The sequence below is a fragment of the Nothobranchius furzeri genome, chromosome 1, assembly GCF_043380555.1.
Source record: "Nothobranchius furzeri strain GRZ-AD chromosome 1, NfurGRZ-RIMD1, whole genome shotgun sequence".
Lineage (NCBI taxonomy): Eukaryota > Metazoa > Chordata > Actinopteri > Cyprinodontiformes > Nothobranchiidae > Nothobranchius > Nothobranchius furzeri.
This window is the reverse complement of record NC_091741.1, coordinates 109,965,888-109,991,226: the sequence shown is the minus strand read 5'-3', so window position 1 is coordinate 109,991,226 and position 25,339 is coordinate 109,965,888. Positions and strand designations below refer to the sequence as shown.

General features: G+C 43.3%; 1 protein-coding gene across 1 annotated transcript; it reads right to left on the bottom strand.

Moving 5' to 3' along the window:
* Positions 1 to 12: 12 nt before the first annotated feature.
* LOC129159962 (E3 SUMO-protein ligase ZBED1-like) lies at positions 13 to 6,393 on the bottom strand. The gene is made up of 7 exons (XM_070555924.1): positions 5,709 to 6,393; positions 5,495 to 5,598; positions 4,907 to 5,335; positions 4,279 to 4,682; positions 859 to 952; positions 226 to 297; positions 13 to 57 (listed from the first exon to the last, which is right to left on the bottom strand). The coding sequence occupies exons 1-7, from the start codon at positions 6,391 to 6,393 to the stop codon at positions 13 to 15; spliced, it is 1,833 nt and encodes a 610-aa protein (XP_070412025.1).
* Positions 6,394 to 25,339: the final 18,946 nt, after the last annotated feature.

Here is a 25,339-nt window from a genome sequence, read left to right as displayed (position 1 = left end):
AAGCCCAAAACATCAACCGCCCAACGCTGTGCAGAAAGCAGAGATCAGGTGTTTGTGCTGATGAACAGAGGTTGAATTTGACCCAACACACTGCTGTGCATCATGTATAAACCACTCTACTTTGGTCCCACTGCTTCACAAGTATTGCGGTTTGTTCAAATGAAACTTCACCAACGTGAGCTGAGCTGCCAACTCATTTATCCCCAAACCTCCACATCATCAGACCTGCTCTGTTCCTGTAATGAAGTTTAATCCTGTTAACATGCTGGATATGGGCGTAGGAATGCTCCACAGCCACTACATATCATTTGAATACAGTGAGAATATTGATCACACTGCATTATTGCACCATTTATTAAAAAATTATATGTTTAATGTTAGAATAACACCAGATTTTCATGGAGTGGACCATCACCTTTGCTCTACAGTGAGAATTATCCATCACAGCTGGGACCTTGGCTTTGCCGGTTTTCCTCCCAGTTATTACTGGTTATTACTGCCAATAGAAATATGAAAACCCAGTGCCTGATTTATCCCGAGCCACTGTGTATGCAGAGCTTGGCTCATTTCAATCACAAATGGCAGCATCTTGATTTACACTGGCCATTGTTTAATAGCGCCAGTCGAGCCAAATTTAAACTAGTCAGATTAATCAACCAAACATTCAATACCCTCTGCTCAGCCGGCCAGCAGAAAGCGCGCACCGCTTCGCAGTTTGAATTTTCCGGGAGATTTCTCTATTGATCGACAGACCGATGATTTGTGAGATACATTGTGTGGAGATCAATATGTGGCTAGTCAATAGCTCACAGGAAGAAATTAAGTGTGGTGACATGAAGGCCAAAAAGTCAAGTTTGCATGTCGTCTCTTATGAACTGATGGAGACGTAAAGCCTGTATCAGGCACGCCTGTGGACTCAAACCGGCAACCTTTCAGCCATAATCTGCCAAAACTGCAAGGTCACAACAAGTAACCAAAGAGCTTTAATCAAGTGGAGCGGCAGAACGCCTGAGGAGACAGAAAGGGTGGCCGGTGACTTTTATACCAAACAGACGTGTGTGTGTGTGTGTGTGTGTGTGTGTGTGTGTGTGTGTGTGTGTGTGTGTGTGTGTGTGTGTGTGTGTGTGTGTGTGTGTGTGTGTGTGTGTGTGCGTGTGTGTGTGCGTGTGTCTGTGCGTGTGTGTGTGTGTGTGTGTGTGTGTGTGTGTGTCTGTGCGTGTGTGTGTGTGTGTGTGTGTGTGTGTGCGTGTGTGTGTGTGTGTGTGTGTGTGTGTGTGTGTGTGTGTGTGTGTGTGTGTGTGTGTGTGTGTGCGTGTGTGTGTGCGTGTGTCTGTGCGTGTGTGTGTGTGTGTGTGTGTGTGTGTGCGTGTGTGTGTGTGTGTGTGTGTGTGTGTGTGTGTGTGTGTGTGTGTGTGCATGTGTGTGTGTGTGTGTGTGTGTGTGTGTGTCAGAGCGGGGCAGATGATGAATGGTGTTGGTTTAGTCCACCATCACGGACGAGTGTTTCATGTCGGGGTCAGCTCTAATAGAGGGGAGGGGAGACCTTTGACCTTTATTAAGGTGGTTTCCACTTAAAATATTAGAACTAAAGCTTAACAGATACAATACCACAAATGCCCCCCGCCCTCCCAAACTGTCAGAAGTTCATTCAGTCCAACCTTTGCTCCTCACATTACACCAGAGATTTTCTTGGATTGTCTATTTCAATAAATGACAAAACATTTGTACAAGTGGCTGCAGAAGATTTTAGACCAAAGTTATGTTGGTTTTTGGCCTGTAATCCGGTCCTCGGCCGGCTGCAGCAAAGGTCAGAACCCCAGCATCTTTCCCGGCCATTGTCTCACGAGGAGTCGCTCGGAAAGCACTTCAAGTTACGGCAATCACATTAACTTTACCACAGCTGTACTTTAATAAAAACAAGGAGGAAGTGATTCAGTTTTAACTTGATTTAAATGTAAAAAGCCCAGAAATGATGCACAGTAACCTGGACACTCTGGACCGTCTCCAAAGAGTAACCATAGCTTTAGCTGACATCATCTCATATGGGCTACTCCTCTCTGGGACACCACACCCTTAAGTCTGGACATCTTCCTGATAAATGAAAACCAGCTAATATGTGTGATAGACACTGCTGCAGGACAAGTGTTATTCTAACTGAAACAGATCATGAAATCATTGGGTGTTTGTGCTTAAACAAGTCTTTATTCAGATCAAAACAATTCCAGCTTACTTGAATTAAAGGTATAGAACACGGAAAAATACATTTTTTTATCACTATTTCTGATGATAATGGGTCCCGCTGAGTTTTTCATGCAGGCTGAACATGAAAATAGTCTCCTACACCTATCTCCTGCAGTGAAAGTGTAGGATTAGAAAATCCTGACAGATCTAGGTCACACTGTCTTACTCACACATATTGACTCACGGCAGGGAAATCTGTTGTTGGTTTGGCATCCAGGAAACAGCAATGTTTCTGCTAGTAGAAGCTAACAATTAGCATTAGCAGCAACACAACACAGCAGAACTCCACCAGACTTGTGTTATTTGTGGAGAGAAGACATCAGCGTTGCAGAGCAAACAGAGTCAGCGCGCACACACACACATACACACACATACATTCCTACATGTAATGTAACCTAATCTAAAATGGTCTGTATTAAGGTTGTCACGGTAAGAAAATTTAACCTCACGGTTATTGTGACCAAAATTACCACGGTTTTCGGTATTATCACGGTATTTTTTAAACGTGCTACATTTTCACACAATTAAATAAATCCTGTATGTCAGGAAATACAGTATTGTCCACCGTTTGTGTCTAAATTTTGCCTAAAATGTGTTATTTTGTAATTATGTTGTTTATTTGTTTACATTTTTTCCCTTTAGTCTTTAAAATACCAATATTTGCCCATAACGTCTTATTTTATGTCTGTTTGATGTCATCATTTTAAAAATATTAGATCAGATGATACTCAGTACTCAAGTAGCCTTCTAATCAGATACTTTTTTTTACCCTTACTTGAGTAATAAACCCTGTATCAGGAAAATATTGTCCTCGGTTTGTGTTCTTCCAGTGAGCTTTGCAGATGTGGGAAAATGTCATCAGGCAGTAACCACTGTTAAATTCACAATTATTCTCGGAGAGAGACCAACTCTTATCTGCCCCTGGGAGCCCCGTAATGCATAGCATCATTTCAACATGAGGGTGTCGGCGACACGTTTTATATGCAGGTAGCGGCGCTGCGGCTGCTTTATATAGCGACTCGTTGCGTTCTCCCTCGACCCAAATCCTCGGATCACGCATTTTAGCTAACATGCTCACGTTAGCTTGCCTTGCGTTGACTGTAGAATTGTGGGTGATGGTCACACAGATGTGTCATGAGATTTGAAGCGTTGCTGACTTTCACAGACACTTTTTCTGCACGTGCTGCAAACAGGATAGCCGTCTTCTATCAGCTGTCCCTCGGCATTCTTCAAATATCCAAAAGATGCCCGTACTTCCGACTTTGTCTTCTTTGAGGGATAAAAAATGTCCTCCTGAGTGCTGCCCACGGACGTAATTTTGGGGGACAGGGGGGACATGTGTACCCCCACCCCCACCACCACCACACACACTTTTTCCAAAGTCAAGTTTTGACCCCTGCACTTTTTACCATCCAAAAACAATATTACGCTATATTAAATTGACACTGGTTGAGCTCTAGGACCAAGCGGAAAGCAACCGTTTGTGTTGAAGCCTGTTTCCCATTAGAGCATATTGTTAAGATCCCCCCCCCCCCCCCCCCCCGTGTCCCCCCCACTTCTAAAGTGAAAATTACGTCCTGAGCGCTGCCGTCTCCTCCTTTGGCCATTATTTCAACTTTAGCTTCAAGAAAGTTTTGGTTGTAAACAAGAAAGTGTGCATGTGCCACCGGCAACTTCAGCAGATGATACGGTGGCTGGTAAGGGTCACCGCGCCTACACCTTAGCCACGGTAAACCCACCAAGATAATATAGTTTTTTAAAAAACAAGACGGTTATTATTATTGTCAACTTTTTTTTTTACCAGGGTTTACCACTACACCGGCTACAGTGACAACCCTACCTGATCGGTCTGCTTTGATCTATTTTGAAAACTCTGATCAAAAATAAATGAACAATTCCCATCCTCGATAACAATGTGAACGAAAAAGTTTGTTTACCTTTAACAAAAATAAATTAGCTTGTGCTTAGAATAAAAAATCAGAGCAAACATAATTTAGTAAATAATCCTGCATTCAGGATAAAAAGTGCAATATGTACTCATCCACTATTGAGAGATTTTTGTGCAAGAAGATGAGTCCATCAACACCGTTTGGTGCAAGGCGAGACCGGTTTGCACTAACAATGTCCCCAGCAGTGGAGAAAGTTCTCTCACTAGGAATTGAAGTCCCTGGGACACAGAGGAGCCGTTTTGCCACTTTTGCTACATGAGGGAACTTATGCTCATTGGTCTTCCACCACCTGAAAGGATCAGCATCAACGCCAATGGAGTCTGCCAACCTGTATGAAGCAACTTCATCCTCGACTACCTGGGCAAGAGTTTTGACCTGATCTTGTTTTTTAAAAGCCTCCCCAAACAGCTCTGCCTTTGCCGTCTTCTTTGGAGGGGGAGAGGCTGACTCTTGTCCCTCTGTGGGTGGCATCGTCTCCGGCTCCAGTTGTCTCTGGAAAAACAATTACTTTTTTAATATATAGAATAACAGCTGTTAATGTTTATATGTTGCTCCTGTGAACTCAGTGTAATTGCCACAACAGAGAAAAGCTAAATTGCTGTTTGATCGTCGACAGATCTGTACAAGTATGAAATGTTAAAACCTCTATATACATTTTTAACAAAAAATAAAATATAAATTCAGCCATGGATTCACAGGAAATATGATCAACATACCTGTGGTTCATTCTCATGAATTTCTGTGGCAAGATCTCTGTAGAGTCTGTCAAGGGAGGCTTCATCATGTGAGGGCAGGGATTTAAACCTGGGATCCAGGGCTGTGGCTTTTTGGAGGTACTTCTGAAGGTCAGGGTCAGTGTACCTTTTATCCAGGTCCTGTGCAATGGCTTCTTTTGCCTCTTTGATACCTGCACTGTCTTCACCTCCAGGGGGCATGCACTTGAGAATCATTTCTTTCAGTTGGAGGATGAGTGAAATTTTGGGGGTTGTTTCTCTGCTCATGAGTGTGGTCACAGTTTTTAGAGGTTTGAGAACTTCAGTTAGTTGTTCTGCCATTTTTTGCTCAGCATCAGTCAACATTGCAATGCCCTTGACGTGGCTCTTCAGATTCTTGTCCATTGTTAATGCAGAGTAGATGGCAGGTTGCTGTTCAACATATCGTGACAACATGTCATGTGACGTGTTCCACCGGGTTATCGCATCATGAATTAACTTGTGCTTTGGTAAGTTTAGCATTTGCTGTTTCACAGCAAGTGCTTGGTTGGCTGTGGTGCTGCGGTGAAAAAAGGTGACAACTTTCCTCACTTTCCCAAAGAGGCGGGACACACCGTTGATTGACACAGCCCTCTTTGCAGCGAGATTCACAGCAAAACAGCTAATCTGGGGTCCCAGCTCAACAGTTTCATTAACTGCATTAACAATGTTTGGAGCATTATCCGTGGCGACGGGTATAGTTTTGTTTGGCCGCTCCAGCTTCCACTCGGTGACTGCATTTTTATCTCTTCTGCTAAATGCGCACTTGTGTGGCTTTCATAGAGGGGGCGAGTCTGCAGCACGGCGCTTTTCATCTCCCAGTCCAGCATGTAGTGAGCTGTCACAGTCATGTAGCTCTGTGTTGCCCGAGAAGTCCAACTATCAGTGGTCAGTACAAGGCTTTCTGCCTTAGCCAATTCACTCTCGATGGCGTTGCGCGTTTTGTCGTAAAGACCAGGGATGACGACCTGACTAAAATGTGTGCGACTGGGCACAGAATAACGTTGGTCGAGCGTCTTCATTAAATGTTGAAAACCCACAACTTCGACTGCAGAAAAGGGCTGCAGATCTTTCGCGATAAACACTCCCAATGCATCAGTTATTTTTTTATGTTTCTCTGAAAAAGCCCGGTAGGTCTGAGCAAAAGCATTCTCGATAGACAGTTGTTTTGCTGCTGGTGCCTGTGCGGCGGGTTGCTCGACTGACCTGTGTTCAGGAAGCTTTATGTCTGGATGCCTTCGCTGGATATGTTTTAACATGTTGCTCGTGCTTCCATTGGAGTACAAAATATGTGCCAAACATTGTTTACAGACTGTGTAACTTCTGTTGATTGCTTTTACTCCTTCATCTTTATACTCAGCCCCAAATCTGAAATAATTCCAAACTGATGATTTAAAAGAGCCTGGTGCCTCTTCAAACTCTTTCCTTTCAACTCCACTGCAGCTCGCCATATCCTCGTGTCTCTGCGTGCGTGGCCAGCCGCCTAACTGTGGTAGGAGTTTGTGAGTGAGGACGCGGATGCACAACGGTGATTGAACATTAACTTGGGGGTGGGCCTTCATCTACCTGGACAGGCAAACGAACATGGTGCCATGTAAAGCATGAAATAAAAGAGCAGCGCAAAATCAATGGGAGTACTGAAGTCCCGCAGGACAGGAGGCCGGATTGTCCCTTGCAGGGCGTACCGGACGGTCCGGTATTTTACCGCATACCGTTGCATACCTAATATATATATAGACATACATACATACATACATACATACATATATATATATATATATATATAGCACCGATTCATGACACAAGTAATCTCAAGGTAAGGCGAGTCACATTTCATGGACAGAGGCAATTCCTGGAGCAAGAACAGTAAATCAACGTGACAGCATGTTTAAAATACACAAATAAATGTAGATAAAATTAAATACACAAATTAAATTATGATTAAATTATCAGGTAAAAGGCTAAATTAAAGGCTGAGCTGTTACAGTGCAGAATGTGCAGTAGAAGCAACAATCATTTCTAGACTAATGAACTCATGAAAGTATTTGATTTTGATTAAAAGTTACTGGAATCAGGGCACGTTTGAGGTCATGAGGAAGCTGATTCCATCTGTGTGCAGCAGTAGCTAAAAGCAGCTTCACCCTGTTTGGTTCTGACCTGGGGTTCTACCAGCTGACCGTTTTCGTAGGATCTCAGAGCCCTGCTGGGTTGCTCCAAGGAGATCTGACATGTCTTCTGTCCTCATGCCATTCAAAGTGAGCACTTTGAACCGGTGTAGAGATTTAAGAACAGGAGTGATGTGTTCAGTTCTCTTGGTTCTTGCTAAGCCTCTAACAGCAGCGTTCTGAATTAGCTGCAGTTGCTTCACTGCTTTTTTGGGAAGACCAATCAAAAGACCACTGCAATAGTCCGGCCTGCTGGAGATGAACACAATAATGACATTCCAATTTATCATACTTACAGTGCATTAAAATCAGTTCATTATTACAATTAGTTAAGTTTCCTTTCAAAGGAAACCCAGCAGATTGCTTGGAGTCACTGACTTGTTGTGTTAGTGACTTGGCAGCAATGCCTCAAAATAAGCACAAATGTAAAAGATAAATGAACTACAGTTGTATAGCGTCTTTCTGGGTCAAAGTACACCTTAGCAGCAGAACTACAGCAACACCTCTCCCACTCATCCTATACCTGGGCTTAAATCACTCACAACATCAACACAAGCCCTTTCAAATAAATATGTTTTTAAGGCTAGTCCTAAAAATAGACAAGGTGTTTGCCTCATGGACTAAAGCTGGTTCCACAGGAGAGGAGCCTGATAGCTAAAAGATCTGCTTCCCATCCTATTTTTAGAAATTCTGGGAACCACCATTAAACCTGCAGTCTGAGAGCGAAGTGCTCGGTTAGGAACATATGGAACAATCAGATCACTGATGTATGATGGAGCTTGATTATTAAGAGCTTTATACATGAGAAGGAGAATCTCAAAATCTATTCTGAATTTAACAGGTAGCCAATGTAGGGAAGCTACGACAGGAGAGATATGATCTCTCTTTATAATTCTCATCAGAACTCTAGCTGCAGCATTTTGGACAAGCTGAAGCTTCCTGATAGTAATGAATTACAGTAATCCAGTCTTGATGTAACAAATGCATAAACTGGGGACAAGGTCAAATTTATTTGTAGAGCATTTTTACAGTTATGCAAGCAACTCCAAAGTGCTAAACAAGAACAAAATGACATAAATTGCGATCAGTAACTGAGGTTGCTTGTCCTGTTTGTGTGATTCTCTTCTCTGTATCATAAATCCTGTAAACACATGCAGGAATGAAAAGAAGCTATACAGAAATGGAGCTGGATGCACTTCTAGATGAGCTAGAACGCTGTGTTGGATCAGGAGGACCTGAAGGACAGAGAGTTAGAGTCAAGGGTGTTGGAGCAGAGCAGTGAAGAAGAAAGAATTCATTAACGCTTCCGTGTTTTTAGACTCAACAGGAGTCAAATGCATCTGTAAATGTTTTAATTCAGTCATGGTAAATCACACCCGCTGTTATAAATGAATGCTGCAGCGGTCTGGAGAAACTCTTTCAACATACCCGCCTGTTTAGTTTGCTGGTCCTAGACCCCATCTGGGTTAACAAGCAGCTCCACTCTGTATCAAGTGGTCTTCGCACAAGCATGCCTGCTGTGCCCTAGAAGATCTGGACAAGCTGGTCCTGACCACTTTAATCGTTGGACATGAACACAAAATGTTTGTTTTCTCAAAAGTTAAAGAACTGATAAAGACAGAAGAGACGATAGAAGATACGAACAATGATGAAGGAGGAGGAAGTGGGAGTCGAGCCCGTGTGGTTAAAGGACACACTCCCTCTGGTCACTTTGGGTGATGGGGCATGACTGACCCTGACTACACACACAAACACACACATACAACCTGTCAGAGGGCTGGCAGGTCACTGCTGAGACAGGCAGGATGTTTTAGTAATCTCCACCAATCAGCTGCCTGCTAGCGTGTGTAATAACAGACGGGGGTGGGGAGGGGTGGCAAACGGAGAGAGATTTGCTCTAGTTGTCTTAAATTACAGCGCTCTAGGTGTATAACCCCTCACCCACACACTTTAGCTGCTGCCACTCACACACACAGACAATGGCCAATGAATAGTATATCAGGCACCTTGAACAGCCAGGGACACGCACTCGTGCCCCCAGCAGCCACAGCTCTATGAGACAGAAGCACAAAGGACAGTGAGGTCCCGCTGGCTGACCAACCTTGGTATTAAGTCAGGGTGGCAAACAGCCGAGCAGTAACATCAAATAAAGTGGCCACCACAGCAGCTTGTTTCAGGCCACGGCACTCTGTCACACCCTGAAGGGCCGCTGCCTCTAAGGACGCAGGGCTACATGCACACCAACATGAAACGGGAACGCAAGGAGCACGCATCAGAAACTTTCAACCAAAACGGCTAAAAAACAACCGCACATAAAACAGGAAATGCACAGTTCCTTGCAAGAGTATTCACACCCCTTGAACATTTGCACAGTTTGACACAACACACTTTAAATGTTTTTTCATTGGGATTTTCTATGATAGGCTAACACAAAGTGGCATATAAGTGTGAAGTGGAATGAAACCGATGCATGAATTTCAAAATTTAAACTGTAGCGTCCAGCAATGGTCAGTTTAGGTACAGCCTGACCTTCCTCTGGTCAGAAAGGAGACAACATTGCTTGTGTTCCCTTTAAACAAGTCTGTCTTCACTCCAGCTGGGATTCAGACTCCACAAGTCTAAATCAGAACATTAACTTACTTTCCTCAATGTCTCAGCTCCAGAAGAAAGAAGACCCAGCTCGGATCAGTCGCTACATGCAAGAGTTGTTGTAATAAATCATTAATAACTTATTCTATGACTTTTAATCTATTTAATCATTAAATAAATATTTGCTTATTATTACTTGTGGTAAAATAGTATAATGATCAGTTGTAAGTCGCTAGGGACAAAAGCGTCTGCTAAATACATAAACATAATGAAATGAAGTTCTTCGTTAATCTAACTCACTGAGTGGATGTTATGTTTATCTGCTAGACTGTGTTCACCATGTTCTGACGACAAGGTCCTTACACCTGCTTCACAATAACAAGTACGGCTAAGTTAGATCCATTCCACATAGCTAGACCTTTCACACAGATCAGAGTCTCCATATTGAAGAAGGCGTGTTTCCGTGTTGCCATGGTAACATCAACTTTCCTGTCAGCCTCTGGTTGGCTGCCCAAATCACAACAGCTAAACTTTAAAACTACAACAGACTGAGAGCAGTTCTTAAGTTCTGGAGAGTGCTGAAGAGTTTGCTCAGACGGGCCATCTGTTGCAAGACTCTAGAAACATCCAAGATTTTTACACGTCGAAAAAAACTTTTGTCTCCTGCAAAGCTGATGAGAAACACTTCCTGCAGAACAAAGCTGAGTTGTTCAACTCCTTAAGAGAATCCCTGAGACGCGAGCTGATTCCATCCTGTATTGCTTGTTGACATCTTTTGGACCGGGGAAAGTCGCTACCGTGTGGTCAAAATACTGGACCTGGGTGCCCCGAGGTCAATTGTCCTCCCTGACCTCCGGATCCTGACAAGGGTCAGCAAAAGGGAAAGTAGAACACAGCAATTGCGTCTGGATGCATTTTGTTGATAATAACTTCATAAGCTTAACACGCTCCAAATTCATTTAACCAGAACTCAGCTTAATTTGATAAGGAAGCTCTGATCGATGTCACATTTACTTTTTGGTCACTTCAGCACCTTAGTTCCACTCATTCACCTTAAATGCTTAATTCATTAGTCATGTTTTAAATTGTTTGTAAAATAAATTCCTACTTTTATAAACTTGACTCTTTCTTGAAGTAACACGAAGCGTGGTTGATCGCTGAAAAAGCAAAGAACCTAGATCTTCTGAATCAAATCCTAGAATCTTCTGATTAATTACAATAAAGACCTCGCAGGTTCATATTTTATATTTATATAGAATATTACATCTTTGTGGTCATAACAGATTAAAATCATCCATTTGTAAACGCTACAAAACAAAGAATCATCTGAAACGTGTGGCCTGCTCAGGCCTCTGTACACTGATACCCCAAAATAAAATCAGTTACCTTGAGAATTCCCCTGATTAGAGAATAGAGTTCACCTGTGTGTGATGTGTGTTGGTCTATCACAGAAAATCTCAACCAAAAAGTACGCGGTTGCAAGGTGTCAACATCTGCGTCGCCTCCAAGGGGTGGCCAGGTGTGGTCATGGCCACGCCACTGGCTTATTTATTTTAAGACTTTGTGATTTCCAGATTTGATGTGTGTTGGACGCATATTGTGTTTTATTTATGAAAATGAATGAAGGAGCCTTAATTGCATCACTACAGGCTAAACTTTTCCAGAGATACCACGAGGATCAATTTGGTGTGCCACCCCAAATGTTTCTCTGGCCCAGTGGCCATCCCTGTGGAACTTCTCTGGAGGCACCCCTGGTCAATGTTCAAGGGATATGATTACCTTTGCAAGGCTCTGCAGTAACTCCTGGAGAATGTTAACCAGAGGTTTATTTCAGGGAAATAATCACAGTTTCACAATTTTCTGTGAGAAAAAAACGAATCATTTTGAAATCATTGAGTCATGCAGAAATTCATTTGTAGTAACCTTGTGGTTTTCGTCACTAATCCATGAAAATCACACGTCTAAATTGATACTCGAAGGTGCAGTTAAAGAGCAAGTCACCCCTTTCCAGAGTATTACTCAAGTCCCACATCCTGTTTGAAATATGTGACAAATGCTGTTGCCTAGCAGACCGAGAGGGTGGAGCTGCTAACACACACACACACACACACACACACACACACACACACACACACACACACACACACACAGGCTCACAACGACATTGTGACATCATATGGTACCAGCTAACATTCTAGGGTACCTCTTAGCCAATAGCGATGGCAGATTTGAATTCAAATGCAGTGCAGAGTTTTTACCTGACAACGGCACAACACTGACAGTTTTAGGCAGAAAATTTAAATTGAAATTAAAATACACTAAAGTGCAAAACCATTGACTAAACGTGTCTGCAGCACGATTAGACACGCATTTATATAGTTTATCAGAAAACAAAGTTGATTTGGGGGTGACTTGCTCTTTAAGGAGGGAGCTTGTAGATCATAATGAACTCATTAACATTGAACTCAACAGAAGGCAAAGCCATAAGCTAAACCAACAAAACCTTTTAAGTCTCCTGCAACAATGACGCATCAGCACATTAAAAACAAGCTGTCTCCCCATGGCTGAAACTAGCAGAGGTAAATAAAAAGTGTTGAAGACACACACACACACACACACACACACACACACACACACACACACACACACACCTTTGCTTAAACTTTTGTCCTTAATGGCTTATACTTACATTACTTTAACATTTATTCTTTATTTAGTGAAACCAGTACTTTTTTTTACTTTTTCTCAAGTAAAAAGCTTGACTTGAGGTTTCAACTTCTACAGAAGTTCTTTTAAACCCTAGTATCTCTACTTTTACCTGAGTAATGAAAGAGAATACTTTTGACACCTCTGGAGCTGACGGCATTTAAGCAGCCAGATCAAGGATGTTTGTAAATAACAAATCAATTTCCCTCTGGGATTAATAAAGTATTTTGGAATTTGAATTGAACTGAATTGAATTGAAACTAAAGCTGAAGACATTTGCAGATGTTTGGAAGAACTTAGCTCCACACATAATGAATAACATTTTTATTCGCCATTTTATAAAGCAGGACATGTCAAGAGAAACTAACATTTTCATTTCTACATTCAACAGACAAAAATGTTCAAAGTTGTAGAGAAACTGATTTACACTACCTTTTAATTATGACCAATAAGATGTGATGATTCCATATGAATATGAGACAGTCAGTATATAGTTTGTAAGATGAATTTGATTATTTTTCCTAAACTGATTGTACATGAAGAGATATGAATAATGAGATGTGATGTAGTGGGTTTGAGGTGATGTAATGTGATGTGTGAGGTGGTGTGATGGAAGCTAGATGATTTAGCAGAACCTTCTTTGTACCTGAGAGAATTTGTGAAGTCTGGGTTGTAAAAGAATTTGGTCTGGTGACCTAAGGATTGTTTACAAATGTCATCTGACGCAATCTATTGAGTCTACAATACCACCCTTTTGCGTAGATCCCCTCTCAGGTCCAGGGAGTCACAGGTCCGGACGGACCGGTAACGGTACCAGGGGCCTGTAGATTAGCTCCGATACGATTCGTCTGGTCTTGAGATATCTCCAGTCCATAACAAGAAGATGGAATGCTTGTCTGCATCCAAGGTTGACGTCTGGCTCTTAAAAGAGCCGTTTGGGCACTAAACGCTTGCAGCGTGCAAAGAGGCTTTTGACTGGATGTCAAGAGAGATGGTTTCAAAAGCGCTTGTTCCCAAATTGGCCGGTTCGAGAGTCTAGAAACTGAACTAATCGGGAAGTAAATCTGGTTTTAATAAGCTCATTGTTTATATATTTTGGCAAATCAGGATTTTAAATGTCTTGAGGGTTTTACCAAACATCCGTCAGAAGACACGCCTTGTTCAGATACAAAGGTGTTTAACACGTTGTGTTTTAACCCTCTGGAGGCAGGTGTTGCAGATTAGCAACTTTAAAACCTACCTACCTGGTTACTCCACACACGTATTCCATGAGCACTTTTTAACTCAGAAGTACCCCTGAAGGACTTAGTTGTTCGTCCTTTTATCAAAACTTATTTTGAGCCTGAGAGGGTTAACTTGTTAAATCAGCACATACTGATCTGGTGTAGATGCAGTGGCAGCTGGCCAGTAGAGGGCGATAGGGCACCGCCCTCCCAGTTTTCCCAGTGTTTTTAATTTTTATTTAAAAAAATAAATAAATAAAATTAACAATAATCACATATTCTAAGTTAATTGTGTGTTTTGTAACAAAAATAAATCATATATATATATTTCTATATTGGTCTCTGCCGGTCTCTGCCGAGCTCTGCCAAGCGGTGGAGGCTGTGGGCTGTGTTTCAATCGCCCAAACGGGACGAGACCAGTCGTCCAATTGCTGACAAGAAAATCAAAGGGTAGGAATGGGAATGTATCCAATCAGCGTCAACGTTGTTTCAGAAGTATGATGGGCGATAGAGCTACCCCCAAAGGCTTTCGTTAGTGCTCATTAGAACTCGGAGATTCTCGACTCCAGCACGATTTTGGTCGTGACGCAGACGTAATAGACATGGACGCCAGTGCGCCTACAACCAGCAGCAGCATGGATACCGGATCTCAGCAGCCACTGAATTCAGTTCGGTCTCTTCTCCAGTATCCGTTCGAGAGGAGAACTATGGTGGAAAAACTTAATGTCAAAGAGCTTGGACCAGATCAGCCCGACGTAAAGATAAGCCAGCAGGAGGAGGAGAGAGGTAAACTGTACACACAAGGCTTCTGGGAAGGCTTGGCTAGCTGGATGCAATCACGCTAATGCGTTATTTTGCTTTCCAAACGACTGTGGCATGGATTGAGTCAGGAGTTACGGACATGAAACATTTTTCTGAGAAGGTGAAGAAACACGAGTCATCCCGGGCACACATGGACAACAACACGGTGAAGCTAGCTATGCTAGGCAGAGCTCACATTGCCATGCAGCTAGAGACGTGGGGCACAGGCTTGCAGTGAAGAAACACAATGAAGAAGTGGATCAGAACCGGCACATTTTGTCCAAGAGAGAGATGTCAACACAGTGTATGAGCACAAGGATGACCTCCTCAGATTTTTCCAGATGATCAGAGACTCGGATGACTTTGATCCAATCACTGAGAGAGAGGCAGGAGGCGTTGTGAGAATGCTGGAGGAAGAAGATTTCGGCTTTCTGCTGGCATTGTGTCACAAGATCCTGCCACATCTGGACATGCTGTTCAACCAGCTGCAGAAGAGGAACATTGACTCGGTCTACATCACAGGGGTCATCCAGAGCTTCACCAACAGCATGCAAAAGATCAGGTACATACTTGTTTATTTAATATTATTGTGATGAAATTCTCCAGTATGTTAGTTTCACAAACAGTAATGTGGATGTGGACCATTCATGGTCATGTTATTTTATGTGCAATTTAATGCAGTATTTTTCAACCTTGGTCCGCAAGGCAGTGTGCCAATAGTCAGACACACGTGGATTAATCCCTTTGTCCAATAATGTAAGACAGGAAATAAAAGAGCTGTGCTTAATTCAGGAAATAGTGAAGTTGTGCACAAAGCTCAGAAAGCACAAGTTTGTTTAAAAAAAAATAGCACAGCCCCACCAAAAATATTTTCACCAGCCGCCACTGTGTAGATGAGATCTGAAATGGATCATTGTCAGAACAATATTCATTTTAAATTCATTGGCTTAAGCACAGATTATTCAAACATTTGATTTAAACATCTTGTTCATTCAACACATATGATTATTTAAGCTTATGGGTTGTAAAGTCATGTAGGCTTCAAGTAGGTTCACTTTATTCAGAGTGAGGAATGTTGCAGTTTGCAAGAGGCCTTGAGCGATTTTTTATGATTCCTTGCAGCCGCCAGAGCCGTGGTAAAGGTCTGTTTGGATTAAGGTGTCCAAAAAAGGTGGTGTTTTCCTGTCTGCAAATGAAAGGCCATTATGTGGTCCATGTGAAAGTTGACCACCTGGTACGTTACAGAATTATTTTTGGTTGATCATTTGTTGTAACAGTGTTTGCCAGTAAAACAGATAATTTATTTTAAAGCTCGCCTGTCAGTCTGATGCAGTCATTGTGTCCTTGGCAGGAAACAACCCAAGTTGCCTGCTGACGGTGGTCAGAGGGACAGGTGGCACCAGTGTTCTGCAGCCTCGCATGTAGGTCATCACCACCAGCGCATGAATGTGTGTGTGAATGGATGGCTTACTGGATGTCCTGTGAGACATCTTTGGGGGTTGTAGAACCATAGAAGGTGCTATAGAAACCCGACCATTTACCATATCCATTTACCAAAACCTGGGTAGTCACCATTACAAACAGATACAACTGTGAGGTGTTGCTTGTGGTGAGCAGTCAAGTGTGTCATCTTGTTAAAAGTATTTGTCAGATTCTGTGGTCACAGTCCTGGTGTTAGTTTTAATTCTAGTAACTGTTCTAGTCATGGTTCTGGTCAGGGCAATGGTTCTAGTCATGGTTCTGGTCGGGGTAGTGGTTCTTGTCATGGTACTGGTCAGCGCAATGGTTCTAGTCAAAGTTAATAATAAAAATAATAATACCTTTTATTTAACAGCGCCTTTCAGGACACCCAAGGACACTTTACAGCAATGGGGGAAAAATAAAAAAACAAGATGAACAAAGTACAGATGTCACACCCTGTCCTGTCTTCTCCTAGGTTGTAGTCTGTGTCTCCGTTGATTGCTCCCACCTGCCTCTTGTTTCCCAATCACCATAGCTCCCGTTCCTCATGTATTTAAACCCCTTCTGTTCTGTGTTCCTTGTGGTGTCATTGTTCCAGTGTCAGCGTGCGTCCTAATAAACCTGTGGAATTAATCCTACCTGTCTGCCTGCTTCCTCCCCGGTCTGGATCCTCGCCTTAGCTCCTCTTAACTCTGCGCACGTCGTGACAACAGAAATATGTAAAAACACTAGGATGTAAAAATTTTAAAACTGTGTTTAAAACTATGTGGTAAAAGCTTGTGTGAAGAGGTGGGTTTTGATTTGAAAAGTGGGAGAGAGTGAGTGATGCGTAGATCAGCGGGAAGACAATTCCAGAAGTGGGGAGCAGAGCGGCTGAATGCTCTACTCCCCATTGTGACAAGGCGAGTGGGGGAGCCGAGAGTTGAGGAGCAGAAGAGGAACGAAGAGCGCGGACAGGAGTGGTGATGTGAATGAAATCAGATATGTAGGACAGAACCAGGTTATGGAGAGCTTTGAATCTGATGAGCAGAATTTTGAAGCGGATTCTTTGTTTAATGGGCAGCCAATGAAGTTGTTGCAGGATGGGGGTGATGTGATGAGATGATGGAGTCCTGGTGATGACAGGTGCTGCAGCGTTCTGGAGAAGCTGCAGTTTATGGAGGGATTTGCTGGAGAGGCCAAAGAGAAGTGAGTTACAATAATCAATCCTGGATGTGACGAGGCTGTGGACAAGGATGGCAGTGGTGTAGGGAGTAAGTGGTGGACGGAGACGGGAGATGTTACGCAAGTGAAAATAAACAGACCGGGTAATATTGTTTATGTTAGATAGAAAAGAAAGTGTGCTATTGAGGATGACACCCAGACTCTTAGCATGAGGGGAGGGAGTAACTGCTGAGTTATCAATGGAGATGGGGAAACTGTTAGATTTGGAGAGAATATGAGGTGTGCCTACCAGGAGGACTTCAGTTTTAGAACTGTTCAGTTTGAGGAAGTTGGAAGTGGACCAATATTGGATTTCTTGGAGACAGAAGATAAGGGAGGAACGTTGGAGTGAAGTTGAGGGTTTGGTTGAGAGGTAGAGCTGGGTGTCATCCACGTAACAATGAAAATGAATGTTGTGTTTACGCAAAATGTGACCTAGTGGGAGAAGGTAAATGATGAAAAGAAGGGGCTCCAGGACAGAGCCCTGGGGCACACCAGCAGAAACAGGAAAGAGATTGGATTTCTATGACTTCAGTAGGCCAGCAAGGTAGGAGGTGAACCAGGCAAAAGGAATGTGAGTGATACCAATAGATGACAGTCAGGTGAGGAGAGTACTATGGGAGATGGTGTCAAATGCTGCTGTGGGATAGGGAAGGATGAGAATGGACAATAAACCAGATTCAGAAGCAGTGAAAAGGTTGTTGGTGATTTTGAGAAGTGATGTTTCAGTGCTGTGAAGAGGATGGAAGCCAGAATGAAATTGTTCATAAATTTTATTGGTGATGAGGTGGTCGTGAAGTTGAGCGGCAACAGAGTTTTCAAGAATTTTGGAGATAAAGGGTAGATTGGAAATAGGGTGTAGGTCATTGAAGTTTGTGGGGTCTAGGCCAGGTTTCTTCAGAAGAGGTGTAACTATTGCAGTTTTGAAGGTTGGAGGGACAATTCCAGAGCTTAGGGAGTGATGAATAATGTTGGTTATGAGAGAAGCAAGAGAAGAGAGGCAGGTTTTAACAAGAACTGTGGGGAGTGGATCGAGCTGACAGGTGGAGGGTTTGGATTTGAGGATAAGTTCAGTGAGGTCTTGGACTGAGGGAAGGAAGAAGGTGGAACATGTAGTTGAGGGATGTGGGGAGGGGAGCGTGATGTCCACTTTGGAGACAGAAGCACTGTGAGAAGCTAGATGTTGATGGATGTCGGTGATTTTTGAATCAAAACAGGACATGAGGGAGTTACAGAAGTCAGTGGATTGCAGATAGAGGGGGAGGGAGTCGGGAGGTTTTGTGATATTGTTCAAGAGAGAAAAAAGAGCTTTTAAATGATCTTGATTAGAGTGAATTAAACCAGAATAATAAGCAGATTTAGCTGGTTGCAGTTGGGGTAATGGTTCTAGTCATGGTTCTGGTTTGGGTAATGGTTCTAGTCAGGGTTCTGGTTGGGGTAGTCGTTCTAGTCAAGGTTCTGGTCAGGGTGATGATTCTAGTCAAGGTTCTGGTTGGGGGCAATGATTCTACTCAAGTTTTTGGTCAGGGTAATGGTTGTGGTCAAGGTTCTGGTCAGCGTAATGGTTCTAGTCTGGGTTCTGGTCGGGGCAATGATTCTAGTCAGGGTAATGATTCCAGTCAAGGTTCTGGCCAGCGTAATGGTTCTAGTCAAAGTTCTGGTTGGGGTAATCGTTCCAGTCAAGGTTCTGGTCAGGCTTATGGTTCTAGTCGTGGTTCTGGTCAGGGTAATGGTTCTAGTCATGGTTCTGGTCAGGGTAATGGTTCGAGTCATGGTTCTGGTTCTAGACATGGTTCTATTAAATTCAAATTAATGAACTGGTTTAAGACTGATCTTGATTTTAAAATGTAAAAAATGTAAAGCATAAATAAAGTCTTTAAGTTATGCTCTATGGTTTTACTCTGAATTGACTGAACTTTTGTGAACAAATTACGGTAAGAAAAGCACTTTTTCCATTGGTTGTTTTTCCTCATTAACCTTATTAAAAGTCCCTGAAGACAGATCAGGAATGGAGAAAACCAGCCTTTTATTCAATGAAAATGTCTCAGGTTACCATAAGTGATAAATCGACTGTTGATATGATTCATAGACATGATGATCAAATAGAAAAAAAAGAGACAGAAGGTGATGAGAGCAGGATGCCTGACCTGAAGCATGCATGTTGTCTCAGACTGTTGATCTTTTCTAATAATAATCTTCACCTTTGTGATGTAGACCTCCAGCAGAGGGTTTCACCTGAGAAGCCTCTTTATTGGCCCCAATCTGTTTCCCAGTCCTGGTTAGAGTGGGTTTCTGATGGCGGGTGTGTGTTGGTGTGTGTCCGGGTGCACTGTGGGTCGCTGTAATGTTGTGGGTTCAAGTGCAGCTTTCAGCCCTGAGCTTGATGGGATTCCCGCTCTGCCTGCTGGGTTTCAGCTAACCTCTGCCTACGGAGGGGCTGCAGGGTCAATATGCTGTTTTACCAACAGGAAAGTGATTCTCCGCAGCTGTCAACATCCATCAGCCTCAATCATGGGCCCACACACACAAACACACACGGGTCAGCCACACGGCTGTACACACAGAGACACGCCGAGGTCAGCCACTCATAAAGCCGTAAACAACAGAAAATAGTATGTGGCTGAAAAAGTGTCAGCTCAATTGGATTTCGCAAACAGCCTCTGTTTTTCCTCCTCTCCTTTATTTTCTCTGTCTGTGTTGATATGTCTCCTATCTGCTGCAGGCCCAGAGGTTTTACTCCACGTAAAGGCGACCCACGTGGGTTCTAGACCTCCTTTTTCCTGACCAGAAGCCGTTTCACAATGTTTGATTTGAACATAGACAATTGTTTTAAATCATCATCACTTCACTTTATTATCTATTAACCAGAAAGAACATCTCATGTGCAGTGGACACTGTCTTCCCATGCCTTGCAGAACCTTCTGGATGATTTCATAGAGTCAGCCAGTATTCCCTCAGCAACTGGAAAGTGGCTAGATGGGTGCGAAGCCAAAATCTGGGTACCTTGTGAGGAGCTTTTGTCTAGATACCAGTGGCTTCTCTTTTGATTTCATCCATGGAGGTGGCTGCTGCTCCACCCTGGAACTGGTATCTAAAGCTGCTCTATGTGAGGATCTGGCTGAGGGGGTTCAGGAGCCTAAGTCTCATGGTTGGCTCATGGGTCCCCCGAGTGAAAAAAAATGCAAGTGAATGTTGCTATAAAACTTAGAGATAGGGTGAGAAGCTCAGTCATCGGGGAGGGGCTCGGAGTAGACCCGCTGCTCCTCCACATTGAGAGGAGCCAGATGAGGTGGCTCGGGCATCTGGTCAGGATGCCTCCTGGACGCCTCCCTGGTGAGGTTTTCCGGGCAAGTCCAACGGGGAGGAGGCCTAAAGGTAACCCAGGACACGGTGGAGGGACTATGTCTCTCATCTGACCAGGGAATGCCTTAGGATTCCCCCGGAGGAGCTGGACCAAGTGGCTGGGGAGAGGGAAGTCTGGGCCTCCCGCCTTAGGCTGCTGCCCCCGCGACCCGACTCCGGATAAGCGGATGAAAATGGGTGGTTGGATGGATGGATGGATGTTGCTCTAAGTTATTTTCTGGTCCGCTTTTCCTTACGTCCTGAATTACACATTTGTTGCACTTCAATTTAAAGCTGCTACAACAAATTTGAAATAAACCAACAAGCTTAATTTTTTTTCATGCCTCTTAACAAAGTTCTAACATAGTATAGCTACAAATATATTGTAAAGATTAAAATATTAAAATAGAACAGAAAAATGTACCAACGTGGTTCTCTCACATTTGTCTAAAAACCTCCACCAATAACACGTTTCGGACCAAAAGCAAACATCGGACCATCTGGCTGTCGGTCTCGCTGCACTTCCCTGGGTCCTTCATTTATTTCGCACTCGCGTATTTAGCAGCAGAACACCAGTGGTGTGAGAGGTTCTCCACTCACTAATATCAGAGAAGGACAAACAGCCGGCTGCTACAACTTCAGCTTTAGGACAAACTTCCAGAGTCCCAAAAAGAAAATCTCCATTTGAAGTCACAGATAACAAAAGATGTTTGGACCTAGAAAACGGTGACTGTCTCTTTTAGATACCTGAGGGTAGGGGCGAGTGTTCCAGGTTCATGTTTGCGTTCCAAACCTAGCTTGTTTGCTAATTTTGCCATAACAGCTTTAAACTATAAATAATTATGTGTTGTAACTAGGTCTGTCACATAATTTGAGATTTAACTGCATAAAAAATTTAATTATTAAAACGGCTACAAGTCAGACCTGGCATAAATGAAGTCACAGCAGTGTAGGTGCTAATGACCAGATTCATAGCGGTTTTCTCCATGTTTGATACTGCTTTCATCCTGAAAGAAGATTATGAAGCTCGCTAAACTCACAGATATTTTTCTTCTCCTCTTCTGTCTGTCTGGTTCGACGACATCACTTTGGTGAGACGAGCATTTGTAGTCTGCTCCGGCTTTTCACACAAAACCTAAAGTAATTATTGCCGTTAGTCGAAAATAAGCATTCGTGGCATCAGAACATGTCTTTAAAATGAACGGACATCATATGTCAAATCCACGGCACATATCAAACAAGTTCAGAAACATAGACTCCCATTCTGCTTTTAAGATAAAGGAAATGTGCAGACCACGACACAGATGGTTAACAGTGATGCAAGGTAACCATATGATTCAGGTGATTTCCTGCTCATTTACATGTCTCAACAACAAATAAAGGAATCTTAAATGTCGACCACCAGGGGTGTGAATTGGTCTTGCAGGCCTGCCTTTGTCACCGAACACCACCCAGCCAGGACAAGCCACAACTCAAACTGAGGACAATTTCAACTTCTTTCTTCTTTCAGGTTGGTTCAGTCTGAACATCACAGTATAGCAACACACCACAAAGTATAATCACAAATCAAAAGTACCAGAAAGGGGCGAGGCTTGAGAGGGTAATACGTTCCCCAGGCCCAAAATTTACTTTGACTTTCAAGGCAGGCAAGGATGGATTCCAAAGGCTTGGATGTGAAATGCCTAAGATCAGCTTTACTCATATTTTTAATACATTTGCAGTGGTCTCTGGTAGGAGTTGTATTCTGGGGGAAAAAGTTCTGGTGCACCTGTTTCAGGAGCTAAAAGTGAGCCAGATGAGAGGAGAGCTTCAGATGGCTGGATTTGGTGTCTCATGTCCAGATGTGTGGGCATTTCGCCTCTGATTGGCTAACAGCAATGCAAGTCTACCACTGACTTTGCTTTGCAACACTGATGGTTTATCTCTACAAATAACACACCTGAAGCTTTGTGGAGTCGCTAACGGTTAGCTAATACTAGCCCAGACATTCTCTGCTGTTTCCTGGACAGACGAAGAACAAATTAATGGATGACTATTTCTCTCCACCTTCTCCAAGAAATGTTTCACAACGACCCGTCTACGTGTGAACATGGCCTTAGATGACGGGCAGGCTCAAACCAGATGGTGAAAAATAAAATTTCCTTCCTAAAGCCTCTGTGGGTTTAACTGAATGTAATCCTCTGATCTGCAATATCTCAGTCATCCTTGAGCACCATAATGTCAGCCATTTTGGATGGCTTTGCCTCCATCTGACAACTTACCAGAGGTGTGGACTCAAGTCACATGACTTGGACTTGACTTGAGACTCGACTGGAAAGACTTGTGACTCACTTGTGACTTGCAAAGCACTGACTTGAAGATGAAGAAGAAGAAAATATAATTTCTATAGCGCCTCTCACAATAAAAATCACGAGGCGCTTCACAAAAACAAAAAATATAAAAAATTGTAAAAATATAAAAAAGCACTTAGAAAATGTTTAAAAATATATTTAAAATGAGCAAGAATAAGCAATTGCGAATTAAAAGAAAAAATGTTAAGAAAGAGAGAGAGTGAACAGGAAAGAGGGAAATCAGTGGATCCTGAGGAAGGTGGAATAGGTGGGGAGAGCAGAATAAAGAGAGAGTGGTGAAGAAGGTCATACAAAAGCCAGCTTGAACAGGTGAGTCTTCAGCTGCTTTTTAAAGGAGACCACTGAGTCCACTGATCTCAGGCTCAGGGGGAGAGAGTTCCAGAGTCTGGGGGCCACAGCAGCAAATGATCTGTTACCTTTGGTCTTTAGCCTGGTGCTACACAACCAGTAGGCTTTCATCACTGGACCTCAGGGACCTGCTGGGGGTGTAGGGACTAAGAAGATCACCAATGTAAGATGGTGCTTGTCCATGTAAGGCCCTATAGACCAGAACCAGGATCTTGAAATGAACCCTGAAGTTGACTGGCAGCCAGTGAAGCTGGAGGAGAAGCGGGGTGATGTGGGTGTGTTTGGAGGACTTGGTCAGAAGCCGAGCACAGGCGTTCTGAACCACCTGTAGACGGTTCAGGGAGGTTCTGCTCAGACACGTGAAGAGAGAGTTACAGTAGTCTAAGCGTGAGGAGATGAAGGTGTGGAGAACTGTCTCAAGTTCAGAGCGAGACAGAATGGGACTCAGCTTAGCAATGTTCCTGAGATGGAAGAAGGAAGAGCGAACAAGAGAACTGACATGAGAATCCAGGGTGAGAGCTGGGTCAAAGGTCATGCCAAGATTTCTGACGGAAGGTTTGGTGTGAGAAGCAAGCTGACCAAGAGAGTCTCTGACTTTGGGAACCAGCTTGTCTGGGGCACAGATGAGGATCTCAGTCTTATCTACTGGTCACACTTGGTCACACCTCTGCAACTTACCTTTTATGTTGCCTTAGGTAGATGCAGCCCTTGATGCTGGACGCAGCCTTTATTTCTTGTCCAACAGATTCTTTAACAGTTTTGCTCCCACTGGTTTTCCCAAAAGCTGCCAGAAACCCTTTGTGATTCTGATCAGTGAAACTTTGTGGTGAAGGCGCTGAGTGCAGCAAACACATATGACCTCTCTGTGTGTTGAATGGACTACAGTTGCTGATAAAAACACAAAGGGCCCATCTCAATTGATTGTTGTGTTGTTAGAGTTGTGGCTGAAAAGGTCTGGTGGAAGAGGACTTGTTTCAGTCTGTAGACCTCCCTTTCTGCTGCAGGTCATTACTGAGTTTAGACCCTAGTCATAGCTGGTAGCTGTCCATGATCTGGACATCAGCAGAGCTTTAGTAGGGAGGCGTTGCACACTGCTGTTTGATGCTGCGCCCCAAAGGAAAGGGAGGGTCAGGGTTAAAGGCTGGTCTCAGAGAACAGACAGCTGAGCAGGTGGATCAGTTTCCGGTGAGATTCAGATGTAGTCTGTTACTGCTCTAAATGTGCAGAATGCTGGAGTGTGTAGAAGCTGTGCACATCATGCTGAATTATTGTTGAGTGTTTGTGAAACATCTACACCAGGAAATATGTATGCCAGCTGATTCTGAGCTTATTTAGTTCCCTGTTATCAGGAAGTTCCCCAGACACATTCATCCGAGTCCTTGTTTACATTGCTGTATGCCTGTGTGTGTGTGTGTGTGTGTGTGTGTGTGTGTGTGTGTGTGTGTGTGTGTGTGTGTGTGTGTGTGTGTGTGTGTGTGTGTGTGATTTAGATGTCCAGCATTATATTCTCTCTGCCATTTTCATTGTTTTATCTCCCTCACACACATACACACCTGACAGTCCTATCTGGGCTAATAGATAGTATTTTAAATCATATTACCTCCATTACAAAATGTTTTATTGTCGCAATACATCTGTCAGCCCATGATGTGTGTGTGTGTGTAACAGTAAAGAGACATGGAGCTTTTTCCTCTCCTCTGTCCTGCTCTGATGGTATCACTTCAGGGGAAATTGAAGAAGAGCTGCTGGAGAGTTGGAGTTAAAAGATTGAGCTGCAAGACATAGATCAGAGAGCTGCAGAGGCAGACGAAGGTCTAGCAAAGTGTTGTGAGACATAAAGAGGGGCAGAAACAGAGAAAATGAGGCAGTCATACTGGTGCTGTGATCGGTGGTCCTGACCCCACTTTGTCAGCACTGTGTGTGTGTGAGACCGAGATAATGAGAGAGACGGATAGCATGTTAGGCTCCATCTCCACCAGAGATCTCATGAGGTTGGAGGGGATGAGTCAAGATGAGGATATGTACAGAAATTATAAAGTCAGAATATGTGTTTAAACAGGCTTGTTTGAGGTACAAAGGTGCAAACAGCAGTTTACCTGCAACAGACAAAGATAAATGACACCGGTAAGCAAAACCCAGCCGCTGACCCAGAACCCAGCAGCCATTCACAGGTTAAAAATCCTGGCTTTTATTCAGTGTTACACCTCT

Coding starts and splice junctions, on each gene's coding strand:
- LOC129159962 (XM_070555924.1), bottom strand. CDS start 6,393: ATGGCGAGCTGCAGTGGAGTTGAAAGGAAAGAGTTTGAAGAGGCACCA. Junction 5,336..5,494: donor TGTCCCGCCTCTTTGGGAAA/GTGAGGAAAGTT, acceptor TATGTTGAACAG/CAACCTGCCATCTACTCTGC. Junction 953..4,278: donor AATCTCTCAATAGTGGATGA/GTACATATTGCA, acceptor GTGACCTTGCAG/TTTTGGCAGATTATGGCTGA.